General features: G+C 38.6%; 1 protein-coding gene across 1 annotated transcript in view; it reads right to left on the reverse strand.

Moving 5' to 3' along the window:
• mrps5 (mitochondrial ribosomal protein S5) overlaps positions 1 to 20284 on the reverse strand; it is a 35646-nt gene extending 15362 nt beyond the window's left edge. Inside the window, exons 1-7 of the mRNA XM_031745629.2 lie at positions 20221 to 20284; positions 13548 to 13646; positions 11726 to 11878; positions 8988 to 9113; positions 8327 to 8440; positions 7763 to 7882; positions 4323 to 4357 (exon numbers count right to left, since the gene is read on the reverse strand). Coding sequence (XP_031601489.2) covers positions 4323 to 4357; positions 7763 to 7882; positions 8327 to 8440; positions 8988 to 9113; positions 11726 to 11878; positions 13548 to 13646; positions 20221 to 20269 — 696 coding nt within the window. The 5' untranslated portion in view covers positions 20270 to 20284. The remainder of the gene's footprint in view (positions 1 to 4322; positions 4358 to 7762; positions 7883 to 8326; positions 8441 to 8987; positions 9114 to 11725; positions 11879 to 13547; positions 13647 to 20220) is intronic.
• Positions 20285 to 20803: the final 519 nt, after the last annotated feature.

Consider the following 20803-nt stretch of genomic DNA (forward strand, 5'->3'; position numbering starts at 1 on the left):
ATAATTCAACACTGGTTTGTCACTACTTTTACTCAACATAGGACAAAGCAACCTTTGCTTTTAAAAGAGCCATTTTGACCAGTTTTTGCCTAAAAGGTCTGTATGGAGCCACAAAAGATATTTGGACCCTACAGTGAAGGTAATAAAGCCTAGTCTCCTTTCCACATTACTAACAAGTGCAAATTAAAATCCTTCACAACATGTAAACATTCTACAATACTATTATTTGATATTTAACTGGTATTTATCTAATATTTAACTTTCTAGTTTCCCTACATTAATACCATATTTTTGTTGGATTGATTACGTTACAGGACTAAAATAATGAATATGTAGGCCTACAAAAATAGCCTGCTTTGATAATAAATAAAGCACATACAGTATCTCACAAAAGTGAGTACACCCCTCACATTTATTTAAATATTTTGTTATATCTTTTCATGGGAAAACAGTGAAGACATGACACTTTGATGTAATGTAAAGTAGTCAGTGTACAAGTCAGTGTACAGCTTGTACAACAGTGTAAATTTGCTGTCACCATGCCTATTATGTGACTTTTAGGGTTAATATATCTAAATAACCCAACTAAACAAAGCAGTTCTTATCATCCTTAATGTGGATATCTTAAACTGAAGAATCAACCTTTAAGTTATGGATGAATTTTGTTGCACCTATTTTTTGGCTTGCCAGGATATCTTTATGTATTTTTACAGTCTGTAATTTGCCAGAAGCACCGCGTACTGGAAATCCAATCCAATCCAAAAAAGACAGTATGAACATGTGTGACAGATGTACTTATTCCTATCTACATTTAATGAGTCTTTATTAATGTTACACAGCTTCAGCCTTTTGTTTCCCTTCTTCTCACCTTTCGACTTTCAAGATAACTTTCATAACTTTTCCTCCACCACCAACTTCTTCTCTTACACTTTTTCTCTTTCCCTCCTCTTCCCTCCCTCCTGCTGGATGTATTCACTAATGGCATGCCAGCATGATCGTCCTTGGGAGACGAGCCTTTTATTCCAGTAAGCCTTTTTCATTTCATTAGGCCTGGATTTATAGTGGTGCACACTTACGCTCACACTCTCTCACACACGCACAGAGGGTATATTTATAGAAGGCGATGGCACCATAAAAGCGTCCATCGGTTTCCAGGGGGAAGCCTAATGTCTGTGACACCACTTTTATTTATGCAGACAGGAGCTGTAGGGAAGACTATCAATGAGACAAACACACGCACAATATCTAATGACGTGTGTGTATGGAATAGATATATCTGGAAACAGTCACATTTAAAAAATTAAAAATCATACACGCGTGTATATAAAATATATGACTTATATTTAAGGTACAGACAAACAGGTATTCAATGAAAATCAGATATTCCACGTGTGTGCACCCCCCTGTCTCTGCTGCACATCTGGGTCTCCCTGCATATGTGACCTTGTAGAGTTACCCCCATTAGTTCAGTAGGGTCCATTAGCACTAATTGAATTAAGGTAAGTTCCAGGATCACTAAGACAGAATCTAAATGAACTGTCTATGCAGTGTAGCTTTATTCTGTTTCTCTTACTCTTTCTCTCACACACACACACTGCCTTCAAAATACAATTTTTCTTTATACTGAAGCACACACGACTGTGGTAGCCAAGTGTCGGTTCACCGGTATTTAACACGAATCCTCATATCTTTTATCATTTACATGTAGTATTAGGCCATATTTTTCATGCTGAAATATTCAGATTTAAGCATCAGGGGTAATCAAGCTTTAAAAATCTATTAATCTTCTCAGTGGAGACTGATATACTACATGTTATTAGGCAATAAGAATCAGTCATTTTTAAGGATGAACCAGTCCAATATTTGGATCAAATATCTGCCCATTAGTGACACAAAAAATACCTCAGGGATCACTGACAACAGGACGATTTAATCCATTTAACTCTATGTTGCTCTATGTTTACTACACCATTCGTCAGCAGTGAAGCAGGTAGTTTCAGCTACATCAGCAGTTAGTAGGGATTTAATGTGTGTGCCACCATGTTTTCTTTGTTTGCCTCTTTGTTTTTTTTTCATTCTTTAGTTTGTGAAATGAAACGAACAAAAGCTGCAACAGAAAGAAACAGAAAGACTCCTTTGCCTCTTGCTATATTACATCAGGTTTACTGCTTGTTGGGAAGCTTTTATTGTACCCCTGTTAACATAACTGTTTCTGTCAACTCAGTTGCTGTTATCTTCACATTACCAGTGTCTCATTAGCTCCATTTTTAATGTACGAGGTTGTGCACCCACAGAAAAACATGGAGCAAGACACTACCCTATGACAGTAGCATGCTATGCAGTAATGACTGTCACACTGCGCTGCAATTAAACACATGTAAATAAACTGGGGGAATAACATAAATGTACTTTTTGTCTTTCCTTTTGTCTATTTTGGTCCCACAGTAATTTATCATCTTAACAATAAATACCAATTCAGTCAATTTACAAACTGTATTTAAATGCAACATTCTAGCAAAGCAATCCTGAAGTCAAGTCTCGAGGTGCCTTGATGTAAATGCAGCTTATTAATTTCAAGCTATAATTATTGGACTCAAATAAAGGTAGTTCAGTGGATCTCTAGCATGCTGCTCACTAATTGCACAACCCTATACTATTTATCACCAGGATGGAAACAATATAACACTTTTCTGGCTTGCATCAGCTTCAGGAAGTCTTGGTGCCACTTTCATTTTCTCCAGTCTTGGGTAAAACATCCATGGACTAAAGGAGAATGTTTGTTTATTGGATCATTGACTTCAAATTTTATACCAGTAATGAAAAGGCAACTGATTGTATTATAACTTCATTCCTTCCACAGTTCTCTTATCATGGGACAAATGACACAAAATGGTACTAGTCTTACCTTTTTCTTGTCCAGTTCAGCTTCTACAGTCTAGTTAATGACTGCCTAAAGGGCAATTCCTAATCATTAGCAGCCTCATAGATATTCTTTTGGGGAGAAACTGCAATCAAAACCCTCTAATATCAAACACAACGCTGCTCTAATCTGAACCTGATATCCAGCCGCAGTGCCATCGTTAGTGTGACGTTAAGTCTCTTCTTTGTTATTATGTCTCCACTGAGGCATGTGACATCGTTAGGTCAAACTAAAATGACCCAATTTTCCTCCTTGATCTTTATCCAGCAAACTGTTATTTTTAAAAAGTAGTCATTACATAACTTAACTACGAGAGACTGAGCTTTTTTGAATTAAAATATCCCTTATATCAGGGTGGGGAACTCTGGGCCTCAAGGGCCGGTGTCCTGCAGGTTTTAGATCTCACCCTGGGTCAACACACCTGAATCAAATGATTAGTTCATTACCAGGCCTCTGGAGAACTTCAAGACATGTTGAGGAGGTAATTTAGCCATTTAAATCAGCTGTGTTGGATCAAGGATACATCTAAAACCTGCAGGATACTGGCCCTCGAGGCCTGGAGTTGCCCCACCCCTGCCTTATATCGACAGCATAAAAGTTACACTGCCAAACAGTTTCATGAGTACTAAAAACCTCCAATGGTCTTCAGGATTTTAAGGGTTAATTGTGCCAAGTTATATTCAGATCTTAATAAACTGCATACTGTGTGAAATTCTAAGAGAAAAAAAAACTGCAATTATATCCACCAAACTCTTGAATGAACAGCTTTGCTTTAGGGGTATCTGTATGCTTTGTTTCGAACATGAAGCAAACGTGACCTAGATATTACACTATTTGTCTTCAGGGAGTGCTAAACCAGTCCAACTGCTCAAATGCTGCTGCTTAGTTCTCAAATGGAGCTACCCTTGCTCAGCAAATTTGCCCCTATCACCATCCATGTGTACACGCCACACTGGATTTTCCACCGCTTTGAAATACTTGAAAACTGTTTGCTCCCTTCGAGGCTTTCTGCAATATTTTAATGTACAGTCAGATTTATTTAGAAAATGATACATAAAACAAAATAAGCTAGAAGTTCCTAGAAGTCTGGGGGGCTATCAGTACAGCTGTATTTTGTCCAGTCAGCTAATGCAGAGAGATGACGGTTCTTATTAACTTGGTGGGGGTAATAAACCAGCAATTAAAATGAAGTGAAACAATTAAACTGTCAAAAATGTATTCTCTTAGTGAAAACTGTTAATTTGATGACCATGCTGTATAAGGGATCATCCTCTTTTATTAACAATACAGCCTTTTTTAAATTTTTGAAACAATTTAAACGTAACTGTTAATCAACATCGTGGAAAACGTCGTAGTGCATTGTGTGTCGTTCAGTGAACAGAAAGGGACAAGTGACACTAACCTCGATGACACGTGAATCGAAATCCTCGTAGGTTTCTGTGGACAGAAGAAAGAAAGACAAAGAAAGAAAGAAGTTTAGATAACAAAGCTTTAACACGCAAATGCATTTAAGCGCACACATCCGTACACACATACACTATAAACAGATTAACCAGGCTCTTGCGAGCGTAACAAATACCCAGAAGCCCTTGCAGCAGCGTAACGGGTCTGCACTTTTCATTGTCAGTGACCTTTGAAGGATGTTACTCTCCCAAATGCACCCTGTTCACTTCTAACCAATTAACAACAAACAAAGGAGAGCTGACTCAAAGGCTCCAAGGGGAGGACGCACACACGCACACACACCCCCACCACAGCTGGTATATTGACCCAACATCTGTAGGAGACCAAAGCTGATCAGAGAGAAGTAATCTATTTCCAGCTCCCTTCACATCACATTCACCAGACCCCGAGTGTATCCTTGGAAGCGTGAGAACAACAGACGTCAGGACAGCGCGTGAAAGAAGGTGTTCGGGCATACAGGGGGGAAGGTGTGTATGTCAAGGTGTGAGAGGGCTTGTTAGCATAGAGGCATGTGGAAAGGGAAGAGAGATATAAAACTAAGGAGGAGGTGAACCAAGCAGAGTCTTGTCTCCTCATCCTTTGTGGTTTGAGGTAAACAAGCTCAACTCAATTCCAGCAAAGACTAATGTTTAAAGATGTAATGAGGCTGGGAACAGGAGGCTAGCTGCTTCATCAGTGAATCAGCCGGAATTAGCCAGCAGTGTTCCTCAGAGTTTCAGATGAAGAGTTGACTGGGCAGGAGCCCAACACTACGGGCTTCAGAGCAAAGCTCTCTATATGCACCGGCTTTTGGCTGAACAGCTGGTTACATTATCACATTACTTTTTTTAGTCTAAAAATAGTTTTTGATCGTTGGACTATGATGCATGACACACGCACATCGTATGATCAGTGAAAGAGATTCATTTTCCAATGATTTTGGATTTTATGTTAATGACTATTGATGCAAATAAAATCAGATGATCACAGACATAGGATGAGATACAAACTTAAGACATTCATACAAAAGACATTATGTATTTGTTTTCCCACCTCTTACATCAGCGCTTTACTTTGTGAATTATCCTGTCACTGAGTAACTTTCTTTGGTTTAAAAATCTCCACAAAATTAGTTGATTTCTATTAAATGAGAGTACATTTATGTTTCCAGCAACAATACATCAACAGTCATTGTGGAATATGTTGACCAAACTTAGCGTGAAAGATTTTAAATTACCTCTCATAAGTTATAATTGATCATTAGTTGTCAATAATTAAAGTCTTATGGGCTCCACTGTAAAAGGGGTTGGAGATGGATTTTAAACCCGCTAAATGATCAGCAAAAGTAAATTTGTTTCAAGAACAATCACAATAGGATGTTTTAAAGCTATCGGCAATTCATAGCACTCATTATGCAATTTCTTTCTAGAAGGATAACTTTGAAGTCAGTACCAAGTCTACATAAAAATAATGTAAACGTGACAATAATCACTTTTCCTTTAGTTCAAAAATCACCAGAGAGGCAACTGATTCGGGAGATATTGTGCAACAGCAACAACAGAATCCTAGGCAAAAATGTGTCAGGAGACTGACATCTGTAAAAAGAATTAAAAATAACAAGTTTCATATACAAACTTTATACCAAGAAAATGTGATGAAAATACTGGTGCTTGTGTTAGCATCCTGAACAAGCTACATACAGTTACAGTCTGTTACATTTTGCTTCACGGAGACTTTATCCTTGTGCTAACCAATTATGAGGCCCTATCATTGCCATCATGGTCCACATGACTGTGATTTGTAGTCACATTTCTGGGAAGTGGCACATCAGGTTACAGGTTACAGCTGTGGTGTGCTGTAAATTGAGTTTTAAGGCTGTGGTTATAAGACATTCCATTCAAGATGTGATGGACCAACAGCCCCGCATGGTTCATTGCAAAGTAACAGTATGGTCATTTGGGTTTCTTGTACAGGAACGGGGGGAAAAAGGCAAACTGCGTGGGAGGAACGAGAGAAGCCGAGAGGGTGATGGAAAAGGAAATGGAAGAGAAAAAATTATGAATTGAGAAATGACTGGAAGAGATGAGGAATGGGAATAGGAAAAGAAATCTGGGGTAAAAAGACAAAGAGTGAACAGGAAAGCCACAGAGAGAGCAAAAAAGAGAGGGATGTCTTTCTAAATTAGGAAATTGTCCCATTTGACACTTTTGTCAAATTCTCATTTTCATCTCTAGCAGTGAGCCCCCATGCTGACCTCCTTCTGCTCTCTCTCTCTCTATCACACACATACACACCCAGCATGCCCCTTATTACACTTGTATTGCTTCATCCACCTCATCTCTCTCCATCACTATAGTCATCATTACGTCTCGCTGTGTCTTTCAGTGTATATCTAAGTGAGGTGCCCCTCTGAGACCTGCTGTGTCATGATCTAGACTCATTGTTTATATTACTCCATGAGAGTGAGGTGGAGATGTCTGCACTGTGACGGTCAGCTCAAGCTGGTTGTATTTTGTTCTGCTACTTTTCTGGATTTACTAAAGACTGTTGTAAATACAACAAGGAGCAAACTGAAGGACATCGTTACCTAAACCAAGGAGGTCATGTTTTTGATAGCATTTACGGCTCATTTTACTTGTAAACACAGTAGTTCGAAAGGTTTTGAATAGACTCTGATAAAACTTATATAAAACTTGTATGGGTGTAGAGCAATGAGTGGGGTCGTGTTAAAAATCCATTAACATTTGGCTTGTATCCACCAAGGTCTATAACTTAATGATTTAGAGTTGAAACTTGACAAAAAGCCTTAAAACTATGCCTACATAATTAACTACAGTACTGTGTGACGATTTCAAATATCATGTCATTTTTGACCTATGACCTCTCCTTTGAGGTCAACAGATTGATCTGAAGGTCAAAGTGATAATAATGCTGTATAGAGCCATCTAAGATTTCCGGCTGAACTACTTTTTGCGTATAGTTGATTAATTTTATTATGACTTTTTTATGGACATTAAAAGGAACGGGTAATAACTGTTTAAATACACAAGTTTAATACATGTTTAAGGTTCCTGAATAAGTATTATTATTATTTTTTGGAATCCAACCTTGTGATCAAAAACGTTTTCACTTGGTGTTTATTACTAAACAATGAAAAAAATGCCATACATGCACTATCCACATTAATGAAAAATAATTAGATCTAAAATTATGTCAAGTATATCAACATGGGTTTCAACAGGTGCACTTTGCACTTGTTTTTACTGCACTATAATAATCTTGAAGTGTCTTTAAAAAGAACTCTCTGAGTGCTTCTTATTTAAAATTGGTCTTTGCAGTATATGACTTACATATTTCTGTATAACAGCAAGACTTTGTGAGCATTTAGGTATGATTTACCTCCATTGGGTCCAGGGTCAGGAGGACCCAGGCTGATTCCCCCCCAGGAGTTTCCTGTCCAACCTCTCTCCCTCTTCACCTTCATCTTCCTCCTTCTCTCCCACTCGTCCCTCTGACGCACTGCAGAAAAACACAACAGACGAATTTATGCAGAGGTCACAGCTGACTACAAGGAGCACAACACGATAAACATCAAAGGTGCTATCTGTCAATGTCAAATTAACTGTGTAATTACTATTAACAAACGAGATCACAGTGGAGACAAATTAGCGGCTTCTATGTCCCAACAGTGGCGCTTCTGTTTTTCAAGATTAAGACCTCATTTACCCCACCGCTCCTTCCTGGTGGCTCGTGAAAAGTTAATTTATTTTTCAAGAAAAATGATTTCTCTTTGGCTTTTCTAACCCTCAGAAGTGGAATATAAGCTGGCAGCTGATTGACAGCTGTGATATTGGATAACAGTAGCTGGCAAAATATTGTGTTAATAAAGTTGTACAGGTTTTTGATCATTCTGTGCTTCTGCGCAGATAATGGTGACGTGTGATGGGATATTTGTGTCTTCACCTAGTTCAGCTTGAACCTCCTGCTGCTCAGCTTCGCCTCTTCGACTCATGCTCTGCAAAGCGCCATCCTTCAACACTGGACTGTTGAGTCCAGGCCACAGAAAACCGCCACGACCTGGAGGTTAAAAAGAGAAAAACGGAAATTAATTACAGGAATAAAGAATGAGAGGAGGAGAAATCAGTACTAATTATTTTGCAAAAATTTGCATTTTCTTTGTATATAAAGATCTAAGGCCATGATACTTGCTGACAGTGGATGCGGACAGCTGTTGACAGCTATGGACACCGAGCACAAATAGTTGTTCGCATTACCTTCCATACCTGAGAGAGCTCTGCAGGATTCCAAAATGATGGATACTCTCTTGCAGAGCATTAATAATTTAACACTAAGTAATGAATATTCTAGTTTGTCATCTTCATCAGCTGCTTCTTAGCTTCAGCGTGAGTGTCAGTGTGTGATTGGCAGCGCTTATGTTAACAGCTGAGCAGGAGAAATTAATGCACTTCAGAACAAAGAAAATCATTTAGACAATTCAATTGTATTATTTAAAGAGACTGACAAAAATGAAAGAAAATTATAGGAATTAGATTTTCTGTGTTTTACCAGCTTTACTCTTCTGTCAAGAAGTGAATTAAAGAAAGGAACGCAGTGGAAGTCTCACCCTCTCCAATGGTCTGTCCTCGGTTCAGATCTCTCCTTAGTTTGCGTTTGGTACGCTTCCCTCGACCCTTCCTTGCTCCAGCACCGGACTCAGCCAACACACCTCTCCATAGCTCTTCAGCCGTTACTGTAAACACACGCGCACACACATTAAACAAACATGGTCATACTATGGGGCAGCACGGTGGCACGGTGGTTAGCACTGTTGCCGCACAGCAAGAAGGTCCTGAGTTCAATTCCACCATCAGGCTGGGGTCTTTCTGTGTGGAGTTTGCATGTTCTCCCCGTGTTTGCGTGGGTTCTCTCCGGGTACTCCGGCTTCCTCCCACCGTCCAACGACATGCAGCTTGTGGGGATAGGTTAATTGGATAATCCAAATTGCCACTAAGTGTAAATGTGCGAGTGAATGTGAGTGGGAATGGTTGTCTGTCCCTGTGTGTTAGCCCTGCGACAGACTGGCGACCTGTCCAGGCGTAGCCCGCCTCTCGCCCTATGACAGCTGGGATAGGCTCCAGCGCCCCCCGCGACCCTGAAAAGGATAAGCGGAAGCGAATGGATGGATGTATGGATGTTTCAGAATAAAGGTTATCCATTGTATGCTCTTTGGTTATTGACTTATGACTGACGAGCCGTTAGCCAGTGAAGAAGCGGTTTCACAGTCCAAGCCACACCTCTTGTCACATCCATCTTTTTGTAACGAACATGGTGGTGGTGAAAATCTAGAGACTTCAGATACCAATAGATGAACTCCCGGTAGTTACATCCATCTTTCAGACTGTTAGTGATTTGACCTTTGATAAGAGTGATAAGAACTAAACAATGTCTTTTATCAGCAACTTTTGTGTTTCACATATTTAAAATTTTTCTTTTTCTTACATGAAAATGTAAGAAATGCTTTAAATGTTTGTTTTCTACAGATTAGCTGTATGAAACTAGCATTTCTCCAAATGCATTAAAAGTTTTAGAATTTCACTGTCAATAAATGACAGATTTGTTATTCTGATTACTTGAGACCTAAAACAATTCATACATGAAAGATAAATCTAAATGATTAGTATTTGACAGCTGATAAATGACTTAAATGACTTTTGATTAAAAAATGAAAATATTAAATAAGTTTTCAAATGTGAGAATTCACTGCTTTTCTTGGTCTCACGTTGGGGTAAATTTGTATTTGGGGCTTCCTGTAATTGTTGGACAGACAAAACAAGACAATGATAGTTATTTTCAGCACCTCATTGAGTGAGTTAATACCAGAGGACTGTTAGCAGTGACAACAATTTGAAACAGATTAAAATATAAGACACACCTGAAACAGTCTTGTTAAAACAAGTGTCTCTTCTGCTAGCAGGAAAAATGCTGCCAGCAGAGTAGATTTAGAAATTAACAGTGTCTGCCACACCTTCACCTTGACTTTAGCTCAACTCACCAAGTCAAAACACTTAAAAGTCAAAAGATGATAAACATATCAGAATTTGAGTTCGTCCTCTCAGAGCTGACATCGCACATTAAAATTTTTAAACAGTAATCTCACAATTTAAGATCTAACTAATGTAATATGAGAATGCTTGGAGCCTTCCCCCTTTAAAAGCCACAAATAAGGATGTCCAGTAAGTGACATAAGGGAGCACCAGGGACCGTAACTAAAAGCCAATAAATTTGCAGTGGATATACAGTAATCACTGTAAAGTGGTAATGCATCACCAAAGGCCCAAGTTAGGATCTGCAGTACATCCACTGATTCAGACGCATCTGAAAATCAGTAAGCAACATGCACAATAAAAAGTTAAATAGCCCAATTAAATCTCTATAAGCGAATACTTAAAGAGTCTTCCTGGAGAAATACAAGCCAGGGACAGAGTCAATGTAACGTGACAGGCTGTTTGACAGTGTATTTTTCATGTAATCACAATTCAAACTGTAAGCATGACATGTTGACAGGCACAACATTTTCTTAATTACACGAGAAATGCTGAGGCATTGACTGTAAATGATTAAGACTGAAAAAAGGAGTAGTTATGAAGCGGGTGATGAAGCATGGCAGAGAAAGCAGGAGATAAAAAGAGATGTTTTGACAGCTTCATATATGCCCACTTCAAACACTGTCATCAGTCCCGACATGATTTCCAAACAAGCTCTGCTAACGTGCACCTGCATTTACCAGTGAGAACATCCCTTTGAACATGGCCAGATGAATCCAGACACTATAATAATATGCACCATTAACATTTGGTTTCAAGACATCACCTGTAACAGTCTTGATTGTTGTACAGGCTTTAAGCAAAGCCTGAAAAATGTGACTGCTGAGATTTTCTCCCAGTCAGACTGACCATGACTAAGTGTTAATAATGTTAATATGTTCCATTGATCCAATTAATTCACAGCACTTAAGGAAAATACATTTTATGAACTGTTGTGTTTTTAATTTTTGTTGTTTTGGGATTTGTTATACTTGTGCTTTGCTACTGTTTTAATTTTTTAAATGGAGTAGCTGATAAGTTTTGGAACTCAGAGCCATCATCTTTTAAGACAAAACTTTAAGAGGGTTGAGCTGATACAGGCGAGGTAAGGTAATTCTGCTCGTTCCGATGGTATCAACTGTGTTATATAAGGAGACAACTTAAAACATCCTAAACAGCTATGCTTTTGCAAGTCATGCTATGGCATCCTTTTAATATTATAATGGGAGGATGATGATTGGGGGGAAGAGTTTTCAAAATAATAATTTCATAAACTTACACTTGTTGAAGAAGCTGCCGTGTCTTGTTTGCTGCCATGTTGTTGGAGGGAGCGGTGAAAGAGCAGAGTGTCTTTGCAGAGACGCAGCTGAGGCTCGACTTGCCAAGAGAGATGCCTGTACAACTCCTCCTACAGCACGGAGGGATGTTGCACCTGAAGACCAAAGACACCGAAGGAAAGGCAGATCTTATTAAAAATGCATTACTTGCACGATGACAACATGCAAAGATACATTCATGACAGTATGTCCACTCAAGTCAACAGCTGGGCTAATAACCAAAGAGAATACATTAAATGAAGATATATAAACCACCAAGTTGTTGTAGAATTTCACTAGGTACATTTTCACATGATATAAAAAATTCATATCACAACATTAATCATATGATTCTGAGGGTTTACTTCCCTAGCACACAGGAAAGACACAAACCTAGGCATATCTTAGAGCATCAGCCTCCACAATTTTGTGTAAAAAGGGAGCTACTTCAATGACCTCCAGCAAAACACAATACTTTACAAACATACGAGACAACTGTTCCCACTGAAAGTGAAAACAGCAAACATGTTCTGCCACTTGTGGCAAAAGCAAACCATTGAGCACAATCAGGTTATGAAGGCACACAAAAAATGACTCAACTCAAGCATCTCTGGAGCACTTGCTAGTTAAACTCCATATGACAGTAAGAGCGTAACCGCTAAGAGTGTAACCGATGCCGTTGCATGGTGGAAAAGGTGAACTATAAGCAGCTAGTAAAAAAGGTTGTCCCAGGACACATCTCATGCAGAAAACATTTTTTTTTTTTTCCAGTTTTAATATGTGACAATACTGTGTAGACTCCTGAAGAGCTACAAGGTGAAGTTACTTTGGTTATTGTTAAACTAAAGTGTTAAGCAGTTACACTCTACTTTCATGTAGGATTTCCAGAGAAAACACTACCTGGGCTACGTTTCTGCTCATATTTGTCCTATGCTGTGTCACTGGATATAATGTTGCTGCCACTTTGTGGCAAGAGATTGACACTTTCTTTCACAAGGTTTGTCATCAATGACACTTGTCAAAACAGCAATGGCAATCACTGATAAAACGTCATTTATCACATTTTGTTCTTTTTTATTGTCAGAAATTATTGTAATAAATAATAACAATAAAACATTTTATTTGTAGGCGCCTTTCAAGACCCCCAAGAACAGTAAAATACCAAAGCTGAAGTATGCATAAAAATAACAGCTGGAAAACAAGACTGAATTAAAAGTACGGTGAAGAATTATAGAATCAGCAGTGCAGAATCAAACAGAACAGGCAAGCTTAGAAATAAGTGCTTTAAGGCTGCAAACACTATATTATACACCTGCAAGGTGTACCTAACAAAGGCGACACTTTATGAAGCACACAGCTATTCTTTTGAGTCTATTTTGCAGAAATAATCCTCAGAGCAACCAGTTTCACATTTAAACCATTACATTCTGTTACTTGATCAATATTTAGGGCATAGCAAAATCGATTAGGGAGCAATGGTGAGGTACGCATAACCCGAAACTTGCAACACAGACACAGTACCACCCAAAAATGAACACAATTTGTTGAATATGTCTTTAATTTAACTCCGTGGATGCTGCTGTTGGTGAATGCAGTTCAGGTTTTTGGCTGAAGAGAGCAATTTTCACGATGTGAGTGATGATGACAAGCTCTTCCGGGTCAACTAAGCAAACCGGAGCAAAACAGTAACAATTCAAAAACATCAAGACAACAAATACAGTGCGATTTATAAAATGGGCTATGTTTAAAAAGCTGTGAAACAGAAACAAGGGGGAAATAATTCACCTCCAAATGTGATGCGGAGGGCACAGCACACCCCGATGGATGCCGCCATCTTGGAATTCTGAAGGACCTTTACAGGACAACTGGGGTGTCTTACGATGCCTGTTGAAAAATCGTAAAATACAGCGAATTTCGATTTCATAGTGATTGAGTATAATATTATTCCTGTAATGATCTTTGATCTTGTTTCTTTATATTTTGCTTACCAGGAATCAGACTTTCTTATAATTTTTTTTAAAGTGGGATATCACCTGTGCATGAATGAAGCTCAGAATAGTTATGAAATGTCCTTGCTACTAAATATTTCACTGTCGACTTTTAGTCATATTATATCAACATGAAGCACATAGTGCACAGAGGTTGCCAGCTTTTTGCAGAGCCAATCACTAGAGACCTCCAAATATCATGTGACCTTCAGATTCGCTCATGAACAGTACATACAGAGATTCATATGGGTTTCCATGGCCGAGCATCCAAGCCTTACATCACCAAGCATAATAAACATGCCGGATCAAGTAGTGTAAAGTACTCAGGACTCGAGCAAGTTTGGTGTGGAAGAACTTGACTGGCCTGCATACAGTCCTGACCTCAACCAAATAGAACACCTTTGGGATGAATTAGAAACTGTAAGCCAGGGCTTTTTGTCCAGCATCACTTTCTGACCTCACAAATGTGCTTGTGGAAGAATAGTAAAAAAAATTCCCATAAACACACTCCTAAACCTTGTGGAAAGCCTTCCCAGAGGAGATGAAGCTGTTAAAGCTGCAAGTGGTGGGCCGGAACCATATTAAATCCTATGGATAAAGAATGGGGTCGCACTCAAGTTCATATGTAAGCAAAAGTAGGTGAGCAAATGCTTTTGGCAATATAGTGTACTATCTCGAAAGCATCTGATGGGCAACAGCTTCATTTTTCAACACAACAATAAAGCCAAACAAACTAAAATATATAAATATTATCACTCATGAACTGGCCTCCCCAGAGTCTGGGGTTCACCATTAAAGCAGTGCGGGATTGTGTTAGTAGTGAGCCAAAGAACTGGCATCCAAAATCTAAAGAAGAATTCTGGAATGTCCTTCAAGAACTATTCCTTTAGGCTGCTTGAAGAAATTTAAAGAAAGGTTTCCCTAAGAGAGGTCAGGTGTTAAAGAATAAACATGATGACACCAGATATTGACTTTGAAGCTTATTCAAATCCTACATTCTGTTTTTCACTTGTATACTGAATTTCCATAATTGCATTTTTCATTGAATTGGTGCCATTCCCATTTTTCCGTGTTGGCTCAAGAGTTTTGCACAGCGCTCTATGTGTAAATAACGTAATCATATCTTTGATTCCTTTATTTACCAAAAATTGAGCAGACTATGCTCTCTTTATAACTGTGTGTGTAAGTCTAACAAGCAGTCTCACTCAATTTCAAAAAGACACTCTGTGAAGAGTTTGAACATGAATGATATGTTTGTGGCTTTCTGGTAAGCTCTTATGTCTGAAAGAAGGAGAAAACAAACAAAAAAAATTTTTCCAATGAGGATGTCTGCTGGCTGCACATAAAACCCAACAAAGTCTTAGTTTTTCCTCTTTTGATATTAATTATCACATTGAGAGGAGAGAAAACACGGTAATTACAATGTTGAGAAGCTGAGGAAAAGATGCAGGAGAGAGTTGAAGTAGCTGTGGGTAGAAAGACAGGAGGAAGGGATGAGAAGAAACTGCGAAGAGAGAGGGAGGATAAAATGCTGTCTACAGAATAGGAAAAAGGAGGTGGATGTCGATGATGCACACAGTATGAATCGCAATGGCAATCTGAAGGACTCTCCTGGGAAGAAATGCATAGTTTAACATTCTGACAGTTCGAAAATATCTAGACATGGTTTTAAAAAAAATATTGGTCACTGGAAAAAGAATATCAAAACTTCATGACTCTGTATATTACTGTATATATAATGGCGTCTTATGAGTGGTTGTAAATCGTACCTTAATACCTGTATTATTTCAGTATGCACTGTAATTTTGTTGTCGTTAACCCAAACCTTTCCCATTTCTTTGAAGTGTATTTGTGCAAATCATTCAACAAGTATGTGAGCATCTAAAAAGAGAAACTGAGCAGTGATTCTTGTTCCATTTGAACATGCAGGCATGCCATTTGTATAATGATGCAAGCATGTGGCGAGCACCTACAGCGCACAACACACACACACACACACACACACACACACACACACACACACACACACACACACACACACACACACACACACAGTTGTCACTAAGCATGTGCAGCGGGCCACCAATCAGCGCCTTGTGCCTTTGGCCATGATTGCCATGCAGCAGAGTGACTGATAATTATCCTGTATGCATCTCAATTTCACCTTATTCAAGATAATTTCCTCAGTATTACAGCCCTTTTCCCCGTAGATCTGCAATCAAAAAGCTGCTAAAGAAAGGACAGCCGTCCAGCTGTGTGTCAGCAGGAGATGGTAGCTCCCTGCTGTTGAATGGATCAATGCCTTTCATACAGTAACTTTTTCTATAATAATTGCCCCATAATGACAGCTTCATCCAGGGTTTTATGTAAAAGAGTGAGTCACTTTTCTTGGCTTTGTACAAGAGAGCGGAGGAGTGGAGAGTGGGAAAATATATATATTTTTGAGGTAAACAGTGCTGCTGGAGTTCAGCGCAACTTCAGTCAAAGTAAGAGAAGTTTGTCGTGCACAAGCTCTGCTCACTATGTAAATGTTGGTAATGTAATTTGGTTCCTGTCAGAGCAGAAGGGTCAGCATTTTGTCTTCTGTATGGAGGAGGCTATTAGACTGAACTGAATTGAGTAGTCAGTTAAAGCTGGCTGCAAAAACAAGTCAAACCCCATAGGCTGCTATGTGAACGTGTTCAAAATTAAAGATAAAATTATTATTTTTATAGCCTTGTAGTGTTTTTTTTTATACCTATTATACCTATTTATATTCTGTTAAAGCTTAAAGCAGTGTGCGCCTGCATTTGACTGACAGGTGAGCAGGCATGGAAAGAGTCTATCTTTGTCTGCTAGGTTTTACTTCTGGTAACTAATAAGGCTCATCTGGACTGCTGCAATGTTTTGAAGCATTTTTAATGGAATTAGGTTAAAAGGGTGCTCATATGGTATAGCTCTGAATGTAGCCTCTCATTCGTTTCTTCTTCGTAGCAGCAGCAGAAGGTCATATATTACATCATGTTTACCTTTATTTACTGAAACTGAATCAAACTGAATTGAAATACAGTATACAAGGCAAAAACAGTACAATTTTAACAAGCCCCCAAATCGTTTCTGTTCATCCAATTGAACAGAAACAATTTTTCCTTCTTTCTCTTCCTTAAGAATAGCTTCTTGACAGCGATGCTTCCACTGAGACCATTTCTAATGAGGCTTCATTGAACAGCTGATGGATCAACTGAAGGGCAAGATGTATCTCTCAGGACTTGTGCCAGGTCTTTGGTGGATTATTTTTCTATTATTTAAGGACATTAATTTCAGATGCTATTCTCTGCAGCAGATACACAGGACAAACTGCACGCCATCACATGACATACTAAGTTTTTGGCTGATAGCTCTTTGCAAATTACCTTGTTGGATCAAAACTACCCTTTTATCCCTGTGCTAATGTATCTTTGACATTTTTCATATTCAACTGAAAAAAAATAGCAACAAATGATATGTTTTTGCAACAGGCTGTTAGAAAGAAAGTGCCCAAACATACAATTAAAATTGGTTATTTAATAACTTGTCTGTTATGTGTAGACATAACACTGGCTTGTGCTTTCAGTTAGGTGCCTTTTTATGGTTAAATAATCTATACGTCACTGTTTTCAGAGAAAAAATTTAAAAAAGCTCCAGAAAGCTTTAAGAACTATTTCTTAAGACAAATTTAAAATGTACAAGATAGTCTGGCACCTTGGGAGCAAAATATAAAGAAATGAGGGGTGGCTCAAGACTTTTGCAGAGTCATGAACCACCCTTGCATATGTCATTTTGAACTCAGCACAGTCTATAGCTTAAGATTACAAACAGGTGCAACAGAAAAAGACCAATTTGTACACGCCCACACAGCCTCTGAAAGGAGCCTAATCAAACCAATCGAGTGAAAACACATGCGGGTGTGTATAAAATATCTCAGAGTACATGCAGAAAAAAAACCCTTTAAAACCCATAAAAAGAAGACAATATTTAGTAACTGTGTATATTATTTGGTGGTGTATGGCCTCCTGTTTGTACTGGCTACCAAACTTCATTAAAACAATTTAAAATGGGTTTACCTAAGATGAAAATCAATATTCAAATCAAGTTTTACTATTTTTTAAATTCAGAATATATTATTTACAAACAGAATCGAGAGAAAAACTTTAAGGGTTTTCAGAGTCTGTGCAGGCAGCACCATTAAGTTAGGCTTAGTTTTTTAACCGGGAGTCTTTAATGCTTCTGTCACTTTTTCCTCTTGAGACGATTAAAATCTGTGTTGAGCTGTGTGGCAACAAATATTATTTTTGAACAAAGTACTGACTGGCACTGGCTATATCTAGAAATCTGTTACTGTAACTTAGCCAGTACAGTACACCTATTTAGCCTACCAAGCGTGGTTGCCACACTTTTAATATATACAAAGCACAGTAGAATTGTTTTTTAGAAAGCTCTTTCACTGGTAGGCAATTGGCCTTCAAAATGTTGTCAATGAACAGACTTTCATCTAAAGACCTCTAAGGTGTACTGGTGACACACACAACATGCTCACACACATTGACTTGAAACACTGAGTACAAACAGCCTGAGGAAGGAGGAGCATGGCGGTCAAAGACAGAAGGACAAAGACACACAGCAAGAGAGGAAAAAAAAAGTATCATCCATCTTTCCCAGGTTGGCTTTGGAGATTAGACATATATAACATTGCCTGTCAGACTCCCATCTCCCTCTAGGCAGGGAGTCAGAAAGTTGGGACGCCTGTGTGTGAGAATAATGATTTTAGTCTGCTTGTGTGTCAGAAAAAGTAAATTCCCAGCAAAACTTTATTTATAACCCCTTTTACACTGTAGTGTAAGAAACAGTATTGCAGCCAAGTATTAAATCCTTAACTGCAAAATAAAACAATGCAAACAAAAATCTAACAATATCAGTGTTAATGTTTGAAAGTTAAGCATTACTCTGGGAGTCCTGCAGATAATGTTTCTCCGTAATCCTGCAGCTGAAACAAACAGTCTCATTCCAAAGTCTTTAAATGATTTGTGAGGGTCTGTTACATTTTAAAGCACTTTTTGCTTCAAGTTTTGACATGAAGGCTATTGTTCCAGAATCCCATTTATCTGGATTAAAAGAGTGATAGCCAAGAAAAGTCTGCATAAGGATGATGAGGTGAGGATGGGCAGTCAATGAGAATGATATGGCTGGTTCATGTCTGCTGAATGTTCTGCGTGCTCTCAGGATGTTACATAGTGCTGTCGTGTCAAGTCTCAATCCCACAAAAAAGAGGAAAGAATGGTGGTTGCTTGGTGATTTGCATGGGGTTTTTCATATTCAGTGACCCTCAATCTCAAATTGTGACACTGTGTACATTTAGAATGCAGATAAAACAGAATGCAAAGATTTGTAAACCTCAGAAACCCACATTTTATTCACAATAGAACACAAAACCACATCACATGTTTAAAATGAGAAAATGTACCATTTCAAGAAAAATATTAGCTCATGTGAGAGCAACACAAAAGGCTGGGAAATTCAGTGGTACTAAAAAGAAACAGCTGGAGGAACATTATTCAAACCAATTTAGGTTAATTAAAGCTCCATCATGAAAAGTGATTCAGAATTTTTGGAAAACATGGAGGCCGTGTTCTCTGGACTAAAGAGAAGACGGGCCATTAGACTTGCCATTAGACTTGTTATCAATACTCAGTCTTGGTTCTGTGATTGCATGGGTGTGCAGTGGAACTGGCCACTTGCACATGTGGAAATGGACAATCAGTGCTGAAAGGTATATATGGTAACATCTGCTCCCATCTAGGCAGTGTCTTCTTCAGGGAAGGCCTTGCATATTTTAGCAATACAATGCTAAACCACATACTACATCTATTACAACAATATGGATTGTAGTAGAAGAGTCCAGGTAGTGAACTAGCCTACATGCAGTTCAGACCTTTCTCCGACTAATAAATATTTGACACATTATAAAATCAAAGATGACCCAAGACTGCTAAACAGCTAGGATACTATATCAGACAAAAATGGGATAATATGTCTCCCCCAAAAGTCAAAAGCAATGGCTGGGACTACGAGACCATGACATGAGGAGTTGGGGTGTCACAGCCCTTGCCCCCCTAATGCCACGCCCTGTTTGAAACAAGCAGCTGCTTCCAGTGTTAGCAGTCTCTTCATATGTTAATCATATCAGTGTTAAGATCAAAATTTTCGAACTACAACTAGCAGAAATGCTACAGTTTGCCATGTTGCAACACCATGTTTCTACAATAGCACAGAACTAATAAACCAGTGCAAACAGCAAAGATCTTGAATAGCTGAACAAATGCATTTATTTATAGTTTGGACTCACACTTTAGGAAATTCAAAAGAACCTTGAATTTACCCGAAGTAAGGAGTCAGAGACCGGCAGAGAGAGCAAAAGCACAAACTAGCAGCAAACAGGAAGAGAAGGCATATACTTAGACAGTGAGCTGACAGCTTCTCCCAGCGGAGTTGTCTGTAGGTCATCTTAACGTGACGTGGATCGATACTCCAGCTCCCTGCTGTCCCCTCTCTGACACCTCCTCTTCCTTGCCTTTTGCTCCTCCTGCTCCTTTCCTCTCACAGACAGGAGGTGACATCGCACCTGGCTTTAACAGTACAAACCAATTAACAACTGTCAGCAAATCCTTCCTGCCTTTCTTCTAATCTCCTTCTTAGTGCAGGGAATCTCTCACAAAACATATGAAAAGCACCTTAATTTCAGATCTGGCTGGAGATGTTTTTGTTCACTCATTTGTTTTAATTGAGCTTTGGATGCGAGATGGACTGCAATCCAGAGGCCTCTAATAGAGATAAACAGCATGGGGTAGTGTTGTGAGAAAAAGTCTTTGGCTGAACATTTAATTTTTAAATATGAACTAAGAAGCAAGTTGCTTAATTCTTAAAATATTTTGTTTCCCTTGCTTCTAGCAATTCATAGAAAGCTTTTGCTCTTATTGTTGTTCTTTTAAAATATGCAGTCATTTTAAATTGAAGTCAAATTCAAAATTATTTCTATTT

The sequence above is a fragment of the Oreochromis aureus genome, linkage group 13 (assembly GCF_013358895.1).
Source record: "Oreochromis aureus strain Israel breed Guangdong linkage group 13, ZZ_aureus, whole genome shotgun sequence".
Lineage (NCBI taxonomy): Eukaryota > Metazoa > Chordata > Actinopteri > Cichliformes > Cichlidae > Oreochromis > Oreochromis aureus.